This window comes from Salvia miltiorrhiza, chromosome 8, assembly GCF_028751815.1.
Source record: "Salvia miltiorrhiza cultivar Shanhuang (shh) chromosome 8, IMPLAD_Smil_shh, whole genome shotgun sequence".
NCBI classification, from domain to species: Eukaryota; Viridiplantae; Streptophyta; class Magnoliopsida; order Lamiales; family Lamiaceae; genus Salvia; species Salvia miltiorrhiza.
Genome location: NC_080394.1, coordinates 3940829 through 3963743, shown reverse-complemented (window position 1 = coordinate 3963743; position 22915 = coordinate 3940829). Strand labels below are relative to the sequence as shown.

The window sequence follows — 22915 nt, the reverse complement described above, 5'->3', positions numbered from 1 at the left end:
AAGAATTAAGATAATATTTGACTTCCATTCCAATACCAAAAAATAAAATAAAAAATATTTGACTTCAAACTGATGAGTTAATGGGATGCCATGAATGGAAGGGTTAATTAGCTAATATTTAGGAAATAATTAACACGATCTCGATTATTAAATTGATTTTTTAAATTATATAGCTAGACCAGGCAGTGTTTATTTATTGGATTCATGTTCCCTGGATTACTGGATATATAAGTAAGTATATAACGTTGTTTTTTTTAAAAGAAAAATTATAAATATTCAAGTTGATCCAAGTACACTTAATGTTCATTAATTATTTTAATTTATGATTGTTCAATTTTATTGTAGCTTTTCAAAAGAGTTATCAAAGTCCACGTGATAATCAATTGAATACTTGTCTTAGTGTACGGATTCATAGTTTGAATTGTAATTTGGTCAGTCCAAATTTATTTAATACTTTAATGATGTAATTTAAATTCAGAGAATATTGAATATGGTTTTGATCAATCTTTTGTTAAATAACTAAGAATTTAGAATATAGGTTGTAGTTTTTCCTTAATCTTAATATCTTGTGCAGGTATCTCAGTATATGCTCCCAAATATTTGTTTGATCTACAGATTGAAAACCCAAATTTGCAAATTTAAATAAAATATTAGTAAAACAATATAATAAAAGTAATTGAAATTAAGTAGTAATAAATTATTTAAAAGAATAGTCTCAAGCAAGACCAACCCAAAAACTAAATCGGGCTAAAAATATTAATAACCCAGTCCAGCCCATCCAGTGGGCGGGCCTAACTGGCCTATTACGTTGTTTTCTTTTTCTATTTAAAATCATATTTTGTTAGATTCAAGATGATTAAATATGATTTACAAAACAATCAAAATAGAAATCTTTGTCAAGCAATAATAGTTCTTTAAAAAACTCAAATTTCTTCACGGAAAAAAAAAAGTACACAAGTCGAAGAATGTTTATGCATTATTTTAGAGGTTTTGACTAAGGGTGTGCATCCAATTTTTGGTTCAATTATATTTGATAAAATCAAACCAAAACTTTTGACAATAGCTATATTTGATTTTGACATATAATTAATATAATATATGTTCAAAGTGAAATATCAAAACTATTTTGACCTTCTATATTTTGGTATTGCTCTCTAAGAATTCTTTTAATCATAAATAAATAATTTTAGCTCAAAAACCCCAAGCTTGTTAGGCCCAATTGTTTTGGGCCTTTATTTTTCTAGCCCAGTTCAGTCCGAAACTTGGGTACCTTGGGCCGGGTCAATATTTCTTACTTAGTGATAGATTCACACGAGTGGGATTGGTATATAGATTTTTTTGGGACGTGAGATTGTTGAGATTTTAATAAGTTAATTATAATAAACAAAAAAAAAGGTATGCATGTAGAAAAATAATTATATGAACAACAATAGATTTTTCGTACACATGGAAGCACCGAAGCAGCTATAAATTAGTATAGTGTAATTATCTACAATAATTGTTGAACGATTGTGTTAATTTGTCTAGAACAAAAATTTGTGTTTCTATTTTCTCAAAGTTATATACAGTCGATTAACTTAATTATGGCACTTTGCTGTATATGACTTAAAAAAATAAAATCTTGAATTTTGGTAGAAACTCTCTGAGCACTTTAACTTATACTTACAACTTATTATTGAAGCATCAAAATTATACATCACAGAATAACAAATACACCTGTATAAAAGAGATGTATTCCTGTATGAATTTTGTTCTGTACAACAATGTTAAAGAGTATTTTTCTGTCCTAATGAAGTAAGTAAGTGCAACCATGGAGTATAACCTAGCTTCTACCAATGCCTATAATATTATCCGATACGACGTAAGAAATCGAAGTATTCAAAAATGTGTATTGGAACATCATAAAAATGGCAACAAAACACCAAAGAATGTTCTGTGCAATAAGAGGCATATGACCATGCTCAACAGCAGATTGGAAGGCTTGTAATGTGCTGAGCTATTGTTGTCAAATTGTCCCGCGTTCACAAACTCAGTTGGGCCCGTGCTGCTTGTGGAGACGTTCACGGACGAAGAGCCTACACACATGGATGTGTATGAGATGAAGGAGTAGGAGAGCAGGAATCATAGTGCAGGTTAGGAGAAATCACCCACTCTTTTACTCCTCAAAGTTGAGTTAACAACGATATCAACATACGTGGAGTGAATAAAGGATTGGGTAAAAATTAGGTAAAAACAAGAATATAAACAAAAGGCAGCATGCACAATGAGGAATAATAGTGAATAGCAGTTTTATATGAGGGTGGTAACCAAACTTACAGTCGTAGTTTGCCCATCCAATTCTTTGGTTAGCCAAATCGTACACAACGATTTTATCTTTCAAGACAATGTCTGCACAAGTGATCCAAAAAAAAGAAAATCTTTAAGTTGGAAGAGTCTAGATATTAGAACAGTCTTGACAACATTAGAAATTGACAAAAAGGGATTAAAGCTTTGCCACTGAAGTGTGGTCGTTTTTCGGACTTCCCACCTAAACTCTTTTTATACTACACTTATCTAACTCAAGTTATTTGTAGTAGTAAATAGTAATCTGAACTTTTGATTATGGCCGAAATTTGCATCAAGCATTTTACAGTTTATTTTCATACTGAGTTGCAAGGAAAATCAGCTTAAAGTTGAAGAAGTAAAATCTAATATGCTTCATACCTCCTAAAATTGTTATTCCTTTGCTCTGAGTTTTCTGAAAGCCAATGCACCATACAGCAGCACCGCCCTACACCAGAACGTCGAACATCATGGATAATAAGAAAAGCATGCCATTTGAAAGTATGCTCAATTTTTTTCAGCAAACTTAAATTAAGACGCGTCAAATCTTAATTAAACTATTTGCTTCCAGAAGTCTGCATAGCTTAGACTTACAATAGAGTTCTGCTGCAGAAGGTAATCCTCAGGCCTCAATACCATTGAAGCACCACCAGCAAAGTTTAAACTAACTGGAGGGAAAATCTCAGAGACACTGAAGAGAAATATTAGAGAAAAATGAGACATTGTACTATGATGTAATATATGCAGGATACGAGAACAAGTAGAGTGAATCTAAGGATAAAGACCTGGAGGTGGCTAGATAGCACTGGTTCCCCTTGGTAAAAAGAGGGCGCACGTATTGTGAAACAGTTTGCATAATCTGCAGACGAGTTTTGGGCTCTGAGTTGCACATTTAGAATAATGGTAGTAGAATTGAAATTTTTCATGCTATCTTAAAAGTTTGGATGCCCAATGAAATATTATGTCCAGGGACTTACTGCATTGACGAAAGGATCATAAGCCTCTTCTGCAAGGTATGCCAACGTTGTTCCTGAATCGATTATTGTTCCTCCATTGTTTGATGTTGAAAATGCTGATGAATCAATGGGTAGTGTCTGTCCATTCACTGAGATGCTTTGTAGATTGACGTTGTAATGTGGCCTGAAAATTTGGAAGCAGAAAGAATCAATTAACCTTTTCACTTCTCTCATAATAATGGCAAAATATAAATCTGCACAGAGTTACTTCCGAGGCCATGAAATAACAGAAATGAGTTGAACACTAAATTGGCCTCCTTCATAGAACTTCAATATGTAACGAAGGGTGAATGGTCAGATAGATGAAACTAGCTACACTATAACTTGTTGACCCCAACTATGTCTCTCCTAATTGACAGGATTTTACAAAACATTAGAGTGGTATACATTAACCCTCGTGCTAATCAAACCCCACAGTTAAAGAAACAATTACAGTCTAGACAAATGCTATATTACAGCCTCATGAATGAGAATCAGTCTCTATCTTTGGAGTTCCTAATTTTCATTCCAGAACATCTTGGTTTTAGGAAAAAGCAGAAGAGATATACGGTAAAACTTGAACCAGAAAATATCAGTTTCATACAGATCCTAACATGCTTAGAATTTACAAACGCATCATGACAGTGACCACTCAACCTTATTTAACAGATGAAGAGATCATTCTGATATAAAACATATCTCATTTTTTCTCCTTTGTGAATTTATATCATGGAACCTTGAGAACTTGTGTCGATTTGTTCAGCAAATATTTGTTATGGGAAGGTCAGGTGGCTACAATTTTAAGATGCTGAATGTAAAGCCAGAGATTGAAGATTCCAAAATTGAACTAAATAGCATTTTTCCTCTTAAACTTGGTTAGCCGAAGAGATGCAACACCTAATTAAAAAAGCTCATTGGGTGATGTAGTCACATTCCAAAGCCTACTTGAATGCTTGTAATTGAAGCTCAAAACTCTTACTAGGTTAATAGTGGAAATTGAACAGTTCAGGAAGTTGAAACGTTCGGATGTTTGGGTCATCTTCTTCATACAAAAAAATATGGCAGGATGAGTAACTAGCTTGAAAGATGATGAGCAGAAGATACGTACTGTGATGGGACAAGCGGCGTGTAAACTAAATTTGGCTCCACAATCTGGCCAAGCACCAAAATACCACCACCATTTCCTCCATTCAGGCAATGAGAAAACGCGTTTGGTGTTATACCCTGTGAAGAAAGTTGTGAAATCACAGACAAGGCCTGCTGTCCAAAACCAAATATACCATCAACTGCCCTATCTGGCTTGGTAAGATCCCCAGTCTGTGATGTACTACAGCTGCGGTGTAAACAGACAAAACACGCCTCCTCGTCAATCAAATGAGAAAAAAAACATTAATCCATAGCAGCTCAATCAGAACTCACCCAAAAACAACAGGTGCTGAAGTATTAGTCACTGAATTCCCAACTACAGTGTCAAGATACATGTAGTCTGATAAGTAATATCCTGATGTGCCACTGCCATCACCATATTGGAAGGTGTATCCACATTGATTCTTACTTGAACAAATCGAGTCACCGGACTGCTCTCCCACTGCACACCTTCGGTCCGAACATGATATGAGACCTGCAGTCGATGAGCTAGATGGATCGAAAAACTCGAGCTGTATCTGTTAGAAGTCACAAAAATCTGATCACAATCACATCCTCAGAACTATCCAATCTCAAGCAAGACAATATGCAAACAAGAATCTTTCTAAACACACACACACACACACACCTGGAGGCCACTTGAAGTGGGGCAACCGGAGCAGGGAGTGCAACTGACCCAGAGCACATCACTTCCAGTATCTATCTGTACATAAAATTCTTTTGGAGGATTTCCCAATTTAACTCTTGTAAAATATAGCCTACAAAACAAGATTCACCACCAAAAAACATGACTACAAAATCAAGAAATTCTATAACTTAATATGACTATAAACAACTCCTATTGGGGGTTTAATCACATAACTACCAAATTAAACGAACTAAAAAATCAAAGATTAGAGAACACGTACAAATAATTTAGTAAACAATCAAGCTTCAAGAGTATAACACTCGGAGCCAAAATTAGCTAGACGACCGACGACGAAATTGCTTAAAAAATTCAATCTTCAACTTTGCTCAAATAGAAAACAAATATACGCGCACATGAAAGACGGTAATCTAGAGAATATAGATATATACCCTACAAGATAAGGATCGTAAGTGCCTTCAACTGGGAAATCGACGACGCCGGCGGGGCGCTGCTGCAGGATTCTGCCGTGCCTGGCGCGGTCGAGATCTCTGAGTCGACTCAGCTCAACTCCCTCGTGATTCGCCTTCTCTAGAGTCAACGTCACGCCACCAACCACCGACACCAACAACACCAGGCACGCCGCCACCACAACCGGAATATTCGCCGGCGGCATTTTCTATTAAACTAGAGAGCTTCGTATTATGTCTTCCTCGCCTTCACTTCCAATCTACGCAACGCTACGGCTGTGCGTTACAGGAATACTTTCATGACATTTTATCCGTGTGTGTGTGTGCGCGCGCATATATATATCACGATGTTTATGTGTGTGTGTGTGAGAGAGAGAGAGAGAGAGAGAGAGAGATTGCGCGAGAGACAACAGCCGATAACTGCAGTTTGATTTTGAAAAATTGGATTACGTTGCCACTAGCAAGATGCTTGTACATTATGCTGAAAGCATTGCACTTTATAATTTTTTTTATACTAGCGTTTGCTGACAGTTCTTCTATTTGAGCAGTATCATACTGGACCAGTAATTAATTATTTAATTGAAATTCAACCCTTCAAAAATATTTTATTTTGACAAAAATTTGCGTGCATCCATATATATGCACGTTACATCGGTCTTAAATATCCTCAAAATTTCCTTCAAAAAAAAAAAAAAATATCCTCAAAATTTTCATAAATGAAACGATTAAGGTACCTTAAAATTTTCCATCGGACTCCAAACAATTAAGTCATTAGCCAACAAACTTTGAGTTCAGGTTAAAGTTCAAGCAATAAAAAAATTATGTATTTTTTTTATCAAAAAAATAGAGCTGAGGATTTTATGTGTAGATGATTATAATCTATAATAATCTCTTTCAAAAAGCATCTATCTTTTGAAGTGTGACAATTAAAACTATCATTTCTGTCGACCGTTTTCCGACGAGTAGTGAAGGGAAGGCTATGAAAATGACAAGTTGACGATAAGTAATGAGGTAATTGGTTCAAGTCTCATCAACAATTTGTGAGTTGTATTTTATTTGAATATTAAATTATAAGTTATTTAGATATTTAGTCTACTTTATAATAACATGATTGTTAGTAATTGATTGATTCGAGTGTAACATATATGTATCTTATTTCTAATATAAAAAGTTTGGAGACCTTAAATGTTACCTATATATATATATATATGGTTAGGCTAAAATAAGAAAGATATAAATTAAGAACCAATATAAATCATTAGATCTTTAAAAGTGGACGGTTAGATATTACCTATATTTAGTTGATCAATTACACGCTGAATACACATTAGGGGCGAAAGGTAATTTCATTTTTGGGGTAATTATCCTTTCCTTATTTGAAGGAATCGTGGGATCAGTTTCAGATTTGATCTCAATTATTTTCTATGATATATAAACACTCCATTCATGGTAGCAATGTTAATGTTGCGATGAAGTCCAAATATTTTAAATTCATGCAAATTGACAAAACGATTCATGCGCAAAATCCACTTTAGATATATATCCTAACACGATAGCAACCGAATTAAGCCTAAAATTAAAGAAGTATATTTTTGCTTGAACAACTCTATTTATGTTAAACTAATTTAGCACCATCTTAGTTATTAAGTTGTTACAACCTCACGTCGTCGATAAAGCCTAGCTCAAGTAGCAAAGTTGAGGCATCCAAAGACACTCTTTTGTTTTTTCATCTTTGTGTGGTGTAGGAGTATCGCATGTGTGCGAATCGCCGATTTAATTATATATTAGATTATTCTTATAATTCTAAAAAAAAAATTGTTACAACCTCACTTAAATGATTAAAATCACATACCCTATATAAGTCCCTAACAAATAGGCTTTCAATGTACATCCACTAATATAACATGCAAAAGTATTTTTTTTTTTGATAAATTAACAGTATTAAATAAAGAAATTTAAAAGACCGCATCACAGGGGACTCGAACCCAAGACCTTTGACCTTAGGCATTAACCCCTTACCGCTTGGCCAACACACGCACACACATGCAAAAGTATTTGCACTTACGGTGTGCGTGTCTCAATACTTATTAAATGTAACAACTTCAAAATTAGAATCTTGATCATAATTTTGTGTGTGTGTCTCAATACTTATTAAATGTAACAACTTCAAAATTAGAATCTTGATCATAATTTTTGTAACTTGGTGGCTGCCCCATAAACAAAAGCATCCAAATCCATTTTGAGATACTAAAGCAACACTTTTTGATACCACTCTCTTTATAGAGAGATTCACTCCATTCCACTACCAATTTCAACTTTATTTCTTGCTCTCTGACTCTGCACTTTTCTTACCTCAATTATTTCTTCTTCTTCATTTTAATGCCTTCTGTTTTTTCTCCTTTTGAGGGCTGCCCGCCAAACTTATTTTGGATTCTGACACGTAAAATTACGTTTTTGTCTCGTGTTTTTCTTTTTAATTCATGTGCTGTTAGCACTATAATTTTTTTAGACAAAACTATAATTTATGTTTAATAAATGTGTAACTATGATTGTTACAAATTAAATTATTTTGAAATTATAATTTTAACGTGACTTTTGAAGTGCTGCGAATTAAATCATCATCTTTTCAATTTTTCAAATTTTGTCTTCTAATTTTTTTCGATCATCAAAGCGCTGAATTAGAGTTTTTATAATCTTCAGAATGTTGAATTGGAGCTTACGTGGATTAAATTAAAGACGACGTCGCTTTTGTGAGGCTACAATTTCAATTAAAATTTCCTCAAATTATAAAGAAAATGTATCTTGTATCTGCACCCTAATTTCCAATATTCGGTAATTTTATTGTAAATGACATCGTAACATGAGTAGTAGTACGTGGCAAACTAATCCACGTAAATTTTAACTCAAGAATCCGGCGATAAGAAAAGATTAAGGGGACAAAATTGTAAAAATTGAAAATGTGGTGATTCAATTCGCCACATTCTAAAAATTACATTAAAAAAATTAAATTTTAAAATAATTCGTGATTTTATTTGTTAAAATTCTATGTATATATCATAACATGAATAAGGTAACGTATAAATGTAAACTAGTAGTATTATTTTTTAAATAAAATTCAGATGGCTCAAAAAGTGGAGTTGGCTTGCCCCTTTTCTTTTCTTTTTTTGATTTCGTGACAACTCCAAAATCCAAATTATCAACCACGTTTTAGGTTAACCTATTAATGGACCCACAATCCAAGACGAATCATAATTTAATGGGTAATTTTAAACACAGCCCCCAATTTTCTCACTATAGCCCCTTATTTAAAAATAATAATAAAATTAATTATGATTGTACTATTATACCCTCATAACTTTTATTTTAAATTTATAATAAATTACTAAGTTATAAAAATTAATTTAAGGTACATCACGTATGATTTTTTTACAGAAAAGAAATCATATATAGCCCACATCCTGATCTAATACAGATAAATCATATAGCCCCATATATCATGTTCTAATATTAAAAATACTGATAAATAACCCTAATAACTCCATCAGTATAGCCCCCAACTCAAATTTTAATTAAATACGCAAAGAACAGAACGCAGGAAAAAGAAGAAGAACATCGACATAAGAAAGAACAAAGTTCAACATCATCTTCAATTTATTTATCTTGGATATGAAGATATTTTTTTTAAGATGCAAAATGACGAGAGTTATGAAAACCCAAGATACATACCTCCAACATATTTTTGTTTTGACATTATTAGATGGGAAACTGTTATCTGCACACGCTCTCAATGCTTCTGCATACGCCTCATTATTATCTACTGATTACAATTGGAATCAATTATTTCTTTACGGAAGATCTAACTTTCAAATAACTTGACATATATAATATTGTCATGTTTAATTGGGAATTGGAATGAAAAAATTGATCTGATTATCAGAGTAAATTAGTCACTAGTACATTTGAAAAGTAAATTAGTCGCGTTTGTTCACTTTTTTTTTTTTTTGGTTTTTCCATAGTTTGTTGGTTACGACATGTATAGAAATGAATTTAATCATACAACACATTCTCAACCTCATTGCGAGAAGTAAAAGGGAAAAGAATTTGAAAGAAAGTTGGAGCAGAGGATGCAAAGAAGTTTTGTGGTGAATTTCCTGCGTTCTGTTCCCTGTGTATTTAATTAAAATTTGAGTTAGGGGCTATACTGATGGAGTTATTAGGGTTATTTATCAGTATTTTTAGTATTAGATCAGGATGTGGGCTATATATGATTTATCTGTATTAGATCAGGATGGGGGCTATATGATTTCTTTTCTGTGAAAAAATTATACGTGATGTATTTTAAATTAATTTTTATAACTTATAATTTATTACAAATTTAAAATAAAAGCTATGAGGGTATAATAGTACAATCATAATTAATTTTATTATTTTTTTAAATAAGGGGCTATAGTAAAAAATCGGGGGCTGTGTTTAAAATTACCCTAATTTAATTAGTAAAATACATTCATTCCAATTATAAGTGGAGTGTTTAAGTCATCTTATACGTGAGTGTGGATACATATAAAGTGTAATAATAATAATAATAATAATAATAAGGGTAAATATCAATTTAAACCTTAAACTATTTCCGCACTATCAATTATATCCTGAACTATTGAAAATAATTTTTTTAACCTTAAACTATGAACTTTGTATCAATTATACCCCGTGTCCATTTTTCAGGCCCGGAAAGTTGACGTGGCTTGCCGGTTTGCCACAGTGTATTTTGTAAAAAAATAATTAGATTGACGTGGCTTTAAAAATTAGAAGAAAAATTACACGTTGATTTCCTTTATTATTATTTGCACCCAAAAGAAACAAAACAACAACACATTCATTCCCTAAAATTAAAAGACGCTCCTGCGCAAATTAACAAAACAACAACATATCTATTCTAAAAAATATAAACGTGTTGCCGCCCTAGAATCAAGAAGAAGTATATCTCCAATTCAAGAACCCTACGACTAAGTACAAAATTTCACTCCAATTCCAAGATTCGCCTGAATCTTCGATTACAAGAAAAGTTACAATATCACGTGACATACATTATCGGTGAGTGGCGATTATCATTCATGATTCTAAAGTGTTCTTTTTGTGTCTTTTTTCAGTAGTCCTTGTTTATATTGTAGTGGCCCTTGCATTAAATTGTATTATATTACTTTTGTATGTTTTGTATTGTAGTGGTTGTCGTATCCTACCTTAAATTTGTGGGTTGTTGTTTGGCAGCACATGCAGCATGGATATGCCTTATTTAATTGCGATAAGAATTCACTTTGGTGGAAAGTTTGAGGGGGAAAGAAGATACATAGGAGGTGAAGTTGATGTTCTAGAGGAATGTGATTGGTATTCTTGGCAATTTTCTGAATTATTTAATTCATATGTTGATCGTGGGTGTAGTGATGTTCAAAAATTTGCTTTTAGAGTAAAGAACACTGATGAATTGATGTTCTTTAAAGACGATACTGAATTTCGAACGAGAATATATAATTTGTGTGGATGTGGAAAATGAGAAGTTGGATGTTTATGTTGGGGATGTTGAACTTGAGAATGAGGATGAAGGTTATGTTAGGCTGACAGAGGGTTTGGAAACTTATGTAGAGGATGATTTGGAAGCTGATGATCAGGATTATGTACTATCATCAGATGAGACAGATGAGGTAGATGCAACAGATGATGCAGATGAGACAAATGAGATGTCTGATGACTCATTACTTGAAAATGATGACGTTGAAGCGGTTGGGAAGATGGACAACCAGCTGCAATATGATAAGGATTGTGACCATAAGCGTCTGAAACTACAACTTGGAATGCAGTTTAAAGATGTGGAAGAATGTAAATCTGCAGTTAAGTTGTGGGCAATTATGAATGGTTACAATATCAGATGGGTGAAATCTGAATTTGATAGAGTAAAAGCTATTTGTGAAAAAGAATGTCCTTGGAAGTTGTACGCTAGCACTTTAACACGTGAACCAACATGTGTTATCAAGACATATGTTGGTGAACATGATTGTGTAAGGCCTCTTCACAATAGACAGGCTACTTCAGGATGGATTGCAGAACAAATGTTTGAGCATATAAAGAGTAATCCTTTGATGAGAGCGCAAGAAATACAACTGCTGCTTAGGAAGAAATACAATACTCGAGTGGAACTTTTGCAATGCTATAGGGCCAAGGACACAGCTTTGAAAAAGTTACGAGGAACCCTTGAAGAACATTATGCTAAGCTCAGATCCTATATTTCAGAATTGCAAAAAAGAGACACAGATGGCAATTTCTGTGTCAAAACATATTTGGATAACGCCGAAAAGCCAGTATTTCAGCGAGTATACATAGGTTTCTCTGCACTTCGTAAAGGATTTTTCATTGGATGCAGAAAGTTTCTATCATTCGATGCTTGTTTTCTTAAAACTACAGTTGGAGGGGCCTTACTTGCTGCAGTATCAAAGGATTGTAACCAAAAGATGTATCCGGTGGCTTGGGCAGTTGTGGAAAAGGAAAACGAAGAGACGTGGACGTGGTTTATGGAGAAGTTGTTTGAAGATTTTAGGATTGGTGATGGCTTTGGCTGGACTTTTATGAGTGACAAACAAAAGGTAACAACTTTAAAGCTTTACTTTTAAATTATTTTCATAACTTTTCAAATGATATATATACATATATATTATATTGCAGGGTTTGATTAATGCAGTCCTCATGTTGGCACCAAATGCCGAGCACAGGCATTGTGCTCGACATATTTATGCCAATTGGAAGAAGAAATATGCTGGGCCAAAGTTCCAACTTCTTTTCTGGAATGTAGTGAAAAGCACATGTCAGTCTGAATATAATGCCAATTTGGATCAGCTGCGCGCAGAGTCGAACGATGCCGCTGAGGACTTCTTGAGTCAGAATCCTAAGACTTTTTGTAAGTCTCAGATAAACTCATATACCAAACTTGATACGGTGGATAACAATATTTGTGAAGCTTTCAACAGTTACATACTGAAGTTTAGGGACAATCTTTTGATAGACATGCTTGATGGGATAAGGGTGCAACTGATGACGAGGATATATAATCTGCACCAAGTTGCTGAAAGTAGCAAACATGTCTTGTGCCTTAATATTAAAAAAAAATTAGAAGATGATCTGAAACGTATCAATGAGTGTGAAGTTCAACCGACGGTGGGGGCAAAGTATGAGGTTCACATGTTTGATGATACACATATAGTTGATCTTGTTCAGAGAGATTGTAGTTGCCGGTATTGGCATCTTACCGGGCTGCCTTGTTATCATGCTTTGGCAAGCCTTGTACATTGTAGGGAGGATTATGTGAGTTATGTTGATAGGTTTTACTACAATTCCAATTGGCAAGCATGTTATAGAATTGGTTTACAACCAATACAAGGAGAAAAAGAATGGCCTTCGGTGAATGAACCACCTGTGCTCCCACCTGTGTATCAAAAGCAGCCCGGTAGACCCAAGAAGATTAGAAAACGAGCGCGCGATGAGCCTAAAAAGTCTGGAGATGCCAAGTTATCCAAGAAAGGAAAGGTAAAGATGACTTGTAGGAAATGTGGTGGGATTGACCACAATAAAAGGACATGTAAAGCAGAAACCACCCTTGAGGTAAATATATATTTTTTTTCAGCTATTTGTTAGCTTACGAATCCAACATACATACTAATTCATTGATCTTGTATTAAAAGACAAATGAGTTGAAGAGGCCAAGAGGAAGACCGAGAAAGAACACTATAAGCTCAAGCAATGCTTCAACACTTGGTGATCAACCGACAAGTTCAAAGACGAGAGGAAGACCAAGAGGGAGCACTTCAAACCAAAATAATCTTGTTATCAACACAGAGCAAAGATTGGCAAGCCAAGGCTTCGGTTTGTTGGTGGCTGATTCTGGAAATGTGTATATGAGAGTATGTATTGTATCCACTAGTTATGCATAAATTGCTATGTATTGGTAACCTCTTTCCACTAATATATTTTCTTTTTATGTTAAATAGAATCCAGGTGGAAGAAGAGTGCAAGTTATTCATCAAGTTGGATCCAGTCAAAATTCACAAATTACTGATGGCCCAACACCTCCTTAATATAGATGTCTATGCTTAGATTTGGTTTTTTGTCATGATCCTAAACTTTGAGGTTGTTATTAGCGTTTTTTGGTGATATATCCAACAACTTGAGATGTATTTCTGGTAACAACTTTTTTGTCTATGAACAGCATTTTTTGGTGATATAACATGTCCCTCTTACGGATTTCTTGTTTATCTTTTTAAACTGGGAACTTTCCATCTTTGAGCAGTTTCTTAGTTTCTTAGGTGTAGATCTTTTATATATTTGTGCAAGAGATGATAACTTGTATGGTTTCTTAGTTGTAAAACTTTGATATATTCACTTTGTTTGTTATGTGACAACAAATCTTAATTCTTGCATACTCATTGACGGGAGTGGCTAAAATTGTATTGGAAATGTGGTGTTATAGTGATTAACAATGTATTATATCAAGAAATAATCTTTTCATTGTAGTATTTTATTTAGTTAATCACATTCACATCATAAAGTCATTGCCACTTATCTTTCTTTTTTTTTCAATTTCGTGGCCTCAATCCTCAATGTGTTAGAAGTTTTGTATCATATTTTTGGAACAAATCTGCCTTATATTCCCATATTATTGATGATGGTGGTTGGACAAGTCAGTAGTGAATATATAGATTTGATTGGTATACTTTAATTGGCTAACTTTATTTGTTGTTTCATTGAGGCATTTGATCGAGCAAGTGGTGTGCATAGGTTAAAGCACACACAAAAAAAAATTACCAACTCCAACAATTTCAACTTCAATACACATAAACAGAATTAAGAATAGTACCAACTCCAAGAATTTCAACTCCAATACACTGATTTTCTTCACACGAAAAAAATTAATACCAACTCCAATACATATAATCATAATTAAGAATAGCCACACGATACTATAAGTTCTCTTGAAATCGAAGATTCAGGCGAATATTGGATTGGAGTGAAATTCCATTCTCAATTGTAGAGTTCTTAAAATTGAGGATGTGTTTCTCTCAAAAACTAAAAAAAAAAAAGAAGAGATGTGTTATTCTTCTAAATTCTTGCGCAGGAGCGTGTGTTTTAATTTTAGGGAATGAATGTGTTGTTGTTTTGTTTCTAAATCAACGTGTAATTTTTCTTCTAATTTTTAAAGCCACGTCAATCTAATTTTTTTTTTACAAAATACACCGTGGCAAACCGGCAAGCCACGTCAACTTTCCGGGCCTGAAAAATGGACACGGGGTATAATTGATACAAAGTTCATAGTTTAAGGTTTAAAAAAATATTTTCAATAGTTCAGGATATAATTGATAGTGCGGAAATAGTTTAGGGTTTAAATTGATATTTACCCTAATAATAATAATAATAATAATAATAATAATAATAATAATAATAATAATAAACCCGCAAATACTGCCGGACATATAATTTGGTACAACTATCAATTTCATAACTGATTTTTCTATTTTGGTGTAATAAAGTTATATTCTTACGTAAGCTAACTTTGACCCCAAAGTAGGTGGCCAGTGCTCATCTCCCCTACTATTTTGGTAAAATTTAAAATTAATGTGGAAAATGCATTAAATAAAGACAATTAAGCCTGTCTAAGGTTGTTTCTTCACTAGTAATTCACATATATAAATCTCCGACTAAGTCTTCAAAGTAATAAAAGAGACTAGTTCACATAGATCAATAATTCATATTGATTCTTAGTTCTTAAGCTAAGAGAAAAATTTATTCTAGTTTTATCAAGTCCAAATGAATTCTCTAAATTTGAATTTATGTTTAAAATATAAATTATTTTCTTTCGGTAATAGATCATTTATTCACAATAATACAATAAATTAATTATATATTTTCATATTTTTATGTCACAAATAGAGTTAATTAAAGGTTTGATAAAATTATTATTAATATATAGTATAAACTTAAGTTCTCATCATTAATAATTTTAGATATTTTCTAAACCACTTAACGAATTTGTTCACTAGCTATCTAATCGAATACTACTATACTTAAACTTAATTTGTTTAATTGATAAGTTTCAATAAATAAATTAATTTGATCAAATTTTTATCAAATTATAAGCTTTGAATAATTTACGAATAACTTGATCTGGTTAAATTTTAATTACTTTTACTGTATTATTCTAATTTAGATTATTTATATATATATTTTTAATCTCACTCTTCTTTTGTGGGGCGCACAAAATTTGTGAATTCTCATCTTCAAACTGATGAATCCAATTCTCATCTTCTTTTGTTTGCTACGAAGAAGCAGAGATAAATTGGGGCAAGTGGAGGAGAACTCGCCACATCAAAATGCCTTTTCACTTTATAAATTTTTTTAAATTTTGTCTCATCTCAAAAGGTTATGCCCTTGCGATCTACTGCAATAATGCCTCTTGCCCTTAATTAGTCTCTCATTTCTATGCATGATTATTTCAAACTGTAATAATTTAGCTCTCATTAATTATGATGACCATACTATATTTCACTTCAATCTAGCTATGAACATTTATAAAAAAAACATAAATGTATATGTGTATATATGTACTAGCTACTTATACGAACATCTAAATTAAATTGTTGGAGTGATTCTGGCAAGTACGTAGAAAATATTTTATGAATGTCATATAATTAAACACTAATACATTTGAGAGTCGTTGATTACTTTATACAGCTAAAAGTAGTATATAGACCAGTCTATTACTTTATTAAGATAAATGCCTCATTTATTTTCCTTCATTTTCTACAATTTTTTTCACTCCAATAAGGGATAGTATTATCCCTCCATTTTTGGTGCGATAATATTATCTATCCTTGAAATGAAAAGAATGAATTATTATTATTATTATTATTATTATTATTATTATTATTATTATTATTATTATTATTATTATTATTATTATTATTATTATTATTATTATCATCATCATCTTTTGCGTCACGCCTTAATTATCATGTATTATATCTCACTAATATAATTTTTTCTTTGTATTCTGAAACTTCAACGCAAAATAATCCTCCTATACACACATAGCTAAATAATTCGAAATAGCGGAGAAAATATCGACCACCAACTCTGACTAAATTAATGAGTATTATGTCAATAGAGTTATTTTATTTCTAGAAATCCAACTTTCAAATTTAATGTCACGCGCAGTTTTTCTACATCGATTTGTTGGTGTTTTGAGTAATTGAAAATAGAAACTTCTGTTATATACCTCTATATTTATTATAGCTGATGTAGTATGCATTTAAGGAGGGACTACCCACTTTTAATTAGCTACGAAATTAATGAATATGCACTTATGGAGAAGAGTCAGAAGACCATATTAATTTGCGTGGCACATATTTGGTAATTGATAGACAAACAAACATTTATGGAGATTTTTAAAACAAAAAGATGATTGATTTTGTGTACTTGTATCTAGTTTTATGTGAACTTACCGAAAAAGCTATCAATGAGTTACCATCACAATAAATTAATCACAAACTTTTGTATATATATTTTTTTTACTTTATAGAATAACAAATAATTTTAACTACCGTGTGACCATAGACTTAAATATGGTATATTAACCCCAAACATTAATCACTATATCACTATATCAATACACGTACACAAATTTTTGTATTTTTAGATTATCAATTTGTCATATGCTGTTTATATTGAAAACTATATTTATCGATCTTCATATTTACAAGTGGTGAGGTTTGGGGCTCAAGCCTCATTATTCTTAATTTTTCAAGGAAAAAAAGGATGTCACTTTGACCAAGTTGTTCAAAAATTGTATTAATTTCTTTTTATGGCTTTAAATAGAAAATTGAATCTCATTTATGAATTTGTATATAGAAACACTTCAGTACTATCTTTTTCTTGAATTGATCATTTTTTTAGTTTCGGGAGGAAAAGAGAGAGATGGTATCATGTCCATCCTAGTGTTTCAACTTTGTATTATGATTATGATATGGATAACGAAATAAATAGATTCATCCAAAAAAAATCACTTTAATTTGATTGCCAAATATTTTAATTAACCATAGTAGATCAGAGCTTCGAATAGTTTAAAATTGTAATCGGTTGAACCAACAACATTATATAATAGCATGAGGATTTTTATTTGGAGCTATGAAGCCCTTTATGTATTTTACAATGAAGCCCAATAACTATAAGGCTTTTTATAGGCCCAATATCTCGTAAAATAAATTGAGCACCTTAACATATGTTTCTAGTATTTTTTTTGAAGAGATCATATGATTCCACCACACAAAACTTTCCATAAGCTAAAGATGTACATTTTCGTCATAATTAATATATGATAACCCAAATAAGAGTATAGTTGGAAATTTAGTTGTGAACTTTTGGGCTATTTCGGCACACTGCTAGATCATAAACTAGTTTATTAGTCTTATAATAATAATTTTTTTATATTATACTAGTAAAATGATAGTTGCGCACAATTTTTTTCTAGTAATATATATACAATAGAAAATTAAAGTATTTGGCAATCAAATTAAAGTCACTATTCCCCTTAAATTAAATATTATAATAAGAATAGGTAAATCAAAATTTGCGAAGTAACGAATATTTATTCTATTTGTAGAGCTAGCAAAGTTTTTGTAGGTATAAATTTATAGGTTCTATATCTTCAAGGCATGAAGATCTGCATAGTATGTTGCAAGCCATCCTTCAATATTTTGAAGCTCTATTTTTCTTTGTGTGATCAGCCATTCTGGATCTGTTTCTGATGCTGGAGGTATGTCCACACAATGTGAACCTGCAAAAAATATTTATCAGATTTAATTTCTTCTTCTTCTTTTATTAATTTAATTATAGTTTATGTTGTGGCCGATTGTATAAAATATGGATTAGATCAGTATTTATTTTCTAGTTCGTCTATCTATATTAGTAAAGTTCATATACATTATTCATTGTTAATATTAAAAAAAATTAAAATGAGACTCCATGGATTTGTGGTGATCACTAGTGGTATAGTGCTAAACTCACGTACTTAATTATTAATTAGTTTAATTTGATTTTTATTATATGCATATAAGGAGTTTGGAAGGGTTTTATAAGCATACCGTTGACTGTAGTAACTGCAACAATACTTTTGTTTATGTCTTTCAGTACCCTACATTGAACACAAGCCCAGAAATAAGAAATTAACTAAATAAACATATGTTATTAATTAGATAGGGATTAGGGTAGATGGAAAAAAAAATTGATCAGTAAATTAAATTAATGTATCACTTACCCTCCACTGCTGTACGGATCTTGAAGGCCATTCGAAAAAATTATATTGCTTCCGAACCGCTTAAGAACCAATTTAATATCCTACAAAGGAAAAGTTCAGTTTTGTCTTAATTATGATGGCAGCAACTATATAGCGTGACGAAATTAAATTTCAAATATTATAATTAATACTCCATATTCGTCCCACTAATCACAATAATGATATTGTATTAAGGCTCATTTGGTATACGATATGAGATAAGGGTATGATATAGTATTTGAATTGAAATGTACTCCTATTTTTTTTATTGTTATTATCATGTGTCATATAAATATCATGTTTAGTAGAATATATTAAAAAGTATTTGCAAAATATAATATTTCATCCCGTCTCTGAAAAGTATGCATATTTTGTCATTTTTGGTCGTATTCTAAAAACACGTATTATCCATTTTTGTACACTACCTCAGAGTCCTTTTACTTTTTATCCATATTTTTTCATATATAGTTATTTACAAAAAATCATTATGGCCGACCACTACTTTTTAATAAAGTAATATAATACTATATAAAATGAGACATTTTCTCCATTCACAATACAGTATTCATCTAACATTTCAAATTCGTATTATCCACACCGCCACATATTTTTCAGAAACGGAGGGTGTGGATGTTATTTAGTATGACGTATTAAGATTATATAAAATTAATAATGATATCATTGTGATTTATATTACGTAATTCCACATTTCTAGATGGTATACAAAATCACCCAAATTCGTATCGGGCTTTTGATTTATAAAGAGCTGTGTATTTTAACAAGATACTATTAGAGTGTCATAGATATATTATACGCCTTAATTACCCATACCGAACGAGCCCATAATATGCAACGAGAAAATAAATTTCAAATACTCAATAAATGAACAAGTATAAATATACTTACATGACCTCCATAATAAGTTGTGATCCAATGAGGCCGAGGTGTAACACCATATAATTTCTCACAATCTTGGATAAATTTATACAAGTTGAAAGGCGAAGCTTGAAACATCGTGTCGTTTACCTCATATCCAATTGGCATCACCATTTCACTACATGTCTACCAACATCAAACCAAATATGTAATTCCATCCCCAAATAGTTATATATTGGCATATAATCACAAAATATTTAGTTTAATTTGGACCACAATAATTGTTTTGTTCTATCATTTGTTGACTATCTTTAACTTATCCAATGGAGTCATGCAAAAGGTTAAATTATCTTCATTAAATTGATGAATCCAAAGTCATGAAATATAAATTTAAAATAAAATATAAAAATAGATAAACTCACTTGCCAACTCCAACCCATAATAACTTCCGCCGGATAACCGTCGTTCGGATCGATATTGTAACACGTGGCATTCCCAAAGTAAGCGCCGGCGCCGGCGAAAACACGGCCAATCGGATCAGCACCGGCGGGAGCTCCGTCGATCCCTTCGCACACCGATCTCACGTATTCCGACGGGTAGTTATACTGCGCCGCCGACGCGTAGATTCCGATCAAAAAATCCTTTAACTCCGTAGAACTATTTAATTGCCTGAAATCATTAATTAATTTTATCACGTACAAATTAATACGTTAAGATCATATTAATTATTTAATATCTAAGTATGTTATGTTAATTTACGAGCAAGTTCGGAATCTTTGACTGAGAATGGAGAGGCCTCCTGGTTTTGACGCAATATAGTCGATTTCAGCCCATGATTTTCTTATAGTATTGTAACAGCTCCGGCTAGCCTTCTGCATGAATAATAATAATAAAAAAAAGAGTAAATAAATGGAAATAATTTTTGTTAAATTATTAGTAAAATATTATACCTTAAAGTCTTTGGTAACGACTGAGAAATATCCATTTTGTACGATGTTGTCGAAGTAAAGAATAGGGGCTGATGAAGCTAGAGCACCTAGAGCTATGTGTGGATACTTGAGTCGAAACCAAGAAGCTAACACTGAAATTGAATCATAATGTATCAAAATTAACATTAATTCAATATGTGTATATGTATAATTTGATTAGTGTTTATTTATATAATTACTTACTTCCACCGTAGGATCCTCCGAAAACAATAATAGGAGAATTATGTGCTGAAAATTTTTGCTTAACGTGTAATAAAATCTCGGCATAATCAGCTAAGGCTTGAGCTGAGTTGAAATATCCACGTGTTGTTTTATTTTTCAAGGCCTCCTCCATTGTTCCAAATGGGATTGATTCTCCATAATATCGATGCTAATCAACAAATAAATAAATAAATAAATCACATGCCGTCAATGAAATGAATATCCATATTTCCTTTTTAATCCGTCTACTAAATGAGTACCCATTTCTTTTTTTCATAAGTGTACCCCACACAATCCACTCACAATAAAAATGGGCCCCTTAATCACATGGGAAATCTAAACCCTAGCCAGCTACTTTATAAGTACTACAAAAAGGCGATTAATATATTCATTATCCTTTGTTTTTAGAGCTATTTACTATCCTTTGTGAGATGTCGATGAGACCTAGTTAGCCTAAACGATAAAACTGAGCACCAAATACTCTCTCTCTTTAAATAGGTCATTGATTCAAATCTTATCCGTGATGTGTGAGTTATTTGTAATTGTATAACTATCCTTTTTGATATTTAGGTTTCAGAACCAACAAGATGTTAGCAAATTAAATTCGAGCTTTAGATTCTATAGTTTATGTAACATCACACTTTATAAATAACAACAAAAGGATATCCGCGATGCGTGTAAAAGTTGAGGATTTTAAATAATAAATACTCCATATATGCATGTAAAATATATATATGCACTACTAATATAATGGATGATTATGCACTAAAATATAATGCATGTTAATTATCATATATGAATTTATAATCATGTTAATTACTTTATAATTACTAAAATATTCTTAGAAAAATTCAAACAAATAAAGATAATATAGACGACATACAAATTTCTAAGAATGTACACTTTTATAATACTAATAATAATAATAATATTTATTCGATATCGATAATTCATAATTCAAGCAGATAGTTGCGCACGGTTAAAATGATGCATGCATGAAGATGAATATATATATTACCTCTATGAAAACAGAGAGAGCCTTGAAATAGGGGACATTATCATTGATAATTCCAATATAATTAACGACATCGAAATTAAGTGGTTGCTCTGCGCCAAGATATGCAAAAATGGGGCTGTTAGAATCCGGACCGCCCCAATATTTGGAGTTCACCACATATTGCTGTCTGAAACTTGCATAGCTTTGTGGTGCGTAGTTGAAATGATCAAGGGTTTGTGTGTAGTAATATTTCTCAAAACCATCTGAATTTACACTCAAACCCTTGTCGCGATTTAAAGCTTGCTTATGGTGGATTGAGAGCCTTGGAATTTTGCTTGAAGCAGTTTGCAGAAATACCGAAAACACAACAAGAAGAATGAGAGGGTAGAATTGGAAGGAATTCATGTCTTTGAATTGTATCCTGAAAATTTTGATACGTAGATATGTATTTATAGACTGCAGATATATAATCGAGATTCGATCAATTTTTATATGAAGTAGTTAAAGGAAAATGGACAAATTAAATCAAGCTTTTATTTTTGTATAATATTCAATGCATATATATATGTATGACATTGATAGAGCCTGCATTATAATTGTTAAGTAATGACTAGTTTTCGTAATTGTCAGCGAGTTTATTTCATTCTGAATTGTTTTGTTTTTACTTTGTTGTTGTTAGCCTTGAATCTCATAAGAAAGATTCAAATTAAAGTATCGACGGTTTTTCATAGCATCAAGCTAGCCAGCTACTAAGTTATATTAACGCCCGAAATGAGTATCAAATAACTTGAAAACGATAAAAAAACGAAAAATACTACTCCCTTTATTCACAAAAAGTGTGCGTGGTCTTCTGTCATTTTAGTCTGTACACAATAAGTTATGTGTTTCCACTTTGATCATCAAATTTACTGTTAAATTTAATGCATTC

General features: G+C 32.0%; 3 protein-coding genes across 3 annotated transcripts; 1 reads left to right on the top strand and 2 right to left on the bottom strand.

Annotated features, from left to right (window-relative positions):
* Positions 1-1717: 1717 nt before the first annotated feature.
* Positions 1718-6095, bottom strand: LOC131000132 (aspartic proteinase 36-like). The gene is made up of 10 exons (XM_057925904.1): positions 5541-6095; positions 5092-5221; positions 4737-4981; positions 4426-4650; positions 3300-3462; positions 3108-3181; positions 2917-3013; positions 2704-2770; positions 2317-2388; positions 1718-2075 (listed from the first exon to the last, which is right to left on the bottom strand). The coding sequence occupies exons 1-10, from the start codon at positions 5762-5764 to the stop codon at positions 1900-1902; spliced, it is 1473 nt and encodes a 490-aa protein (XP_057781887.1). The 5' UTR covers positions 5765-6095; the 3' UTR covers positions 1718-1899.
* A 5195-nt stretch (positions 6096-11290) lies between these two features.
* LOC130997145 (uncharacterized) lies at positions 11291-13821 on the top strand. Its single transcript, XM_057922404.1, has 4 exons — positions 11291-12190; positions 12270-13202; positions 13283-13501; positions 13589-13821. The coding sequence occupies exons 1-4, from the start codon at positions 11291-11293 to the stop codon at positions 13673-13675; spliced, it is 2139 nt and encodes a 712-aa protein (XP_057778387.1). The 3' UTR covers positions 13676-13821.
* Positions 13822-18142: 4321 nt separating this feature from the next.
* Positions 18143-22396, bottom strand: LOC131000130 (uncharacterized). Its single transcript, XM_057925903.1, has 9 exons — positions 22009-22396; positions 20973-21159; positions 20751-20881; positions 20560-20672; positions 20223-20469; positions 19831-19986; positions 18907-18986; positions 18734-18783; positions 18143-18426 (listed from the first exon to the last, which is right to left on the bottom strand). The coding sequence occupies exons 1-9, from the start codon at positions 22390-22392 to the stop codon at positions 18290-18292; spliced, it is 1485 nt and encodes a 494-aa protein (XP_057781886.1). The 5' UTR covers positions 22393-22396; the 3' UTR covers positions 18143-18289.
* Between the last annotated feature and the right edge of the window lie 519 nt (positions 22397-22915).

Coding starts and splice junctions, on each gene's coding strand:
- LOC131000132 (XM_057925904.1), bottom strand. CDS start 5,764: ATGCCGCCGGCGAATATTCCGGTTGTGGTGGCGGCGTGCCTGGTGTTG. Junction 2,389..2,703: donor AGGAATAACAATTTTAGGAG/GTATGAAGCATA, acceptor TCACTTGTGCAG/ACATTGTCTTGAAAGATAAA. Junction 2,076..2,316: donor TGGATGGGCAAACTACGACT/GTAAGTTTGGTT, acceptor CCATGTGTGTAG/GCTCTTCGTCCGTGAACGTC.
- LOC130997145 (XM_057922404.1), top strand. CDS start 11,291: ATGTCTGATGACTCATTACTTGAAAATGATGACGTTGAAGCGGTTGGG. Junction 12,191..12,269: donor TTATGAGTGACAAACAAAAG/GTAACAACTTTA, acceptor ATTATATTGCAG/GGTTTGATTAATGCAGTCCT. Junction 13,502..13,588: donor CTGGAAATGTGTATATGAGA/GTATGTATTGTA, acceptor TATGTTAAATAG/AATCCAGGTGGAAGAAGAGT.
- LOC131000130 (XM_057925903.1), bottom strand. CDS start 22,392: ATGAATTCCTTCCAATTCTACCCTCTCATTCTTCTTGTTGTGTTTTCG. Junction 21,160..22,008: donor CTCTCTCTGTTTTCATAGAG/GTAATATATATA, acceptor TTTGTTGATTAG/CATCGATATTATGGAGAATC. Junction 19,987..20,222: donor TTATGGGTTGGAGTTGGCAA/GTGAGTTTATCT, acceptor TGATGTTGGTAG/ACATGTAGTGAAATGGTGAT.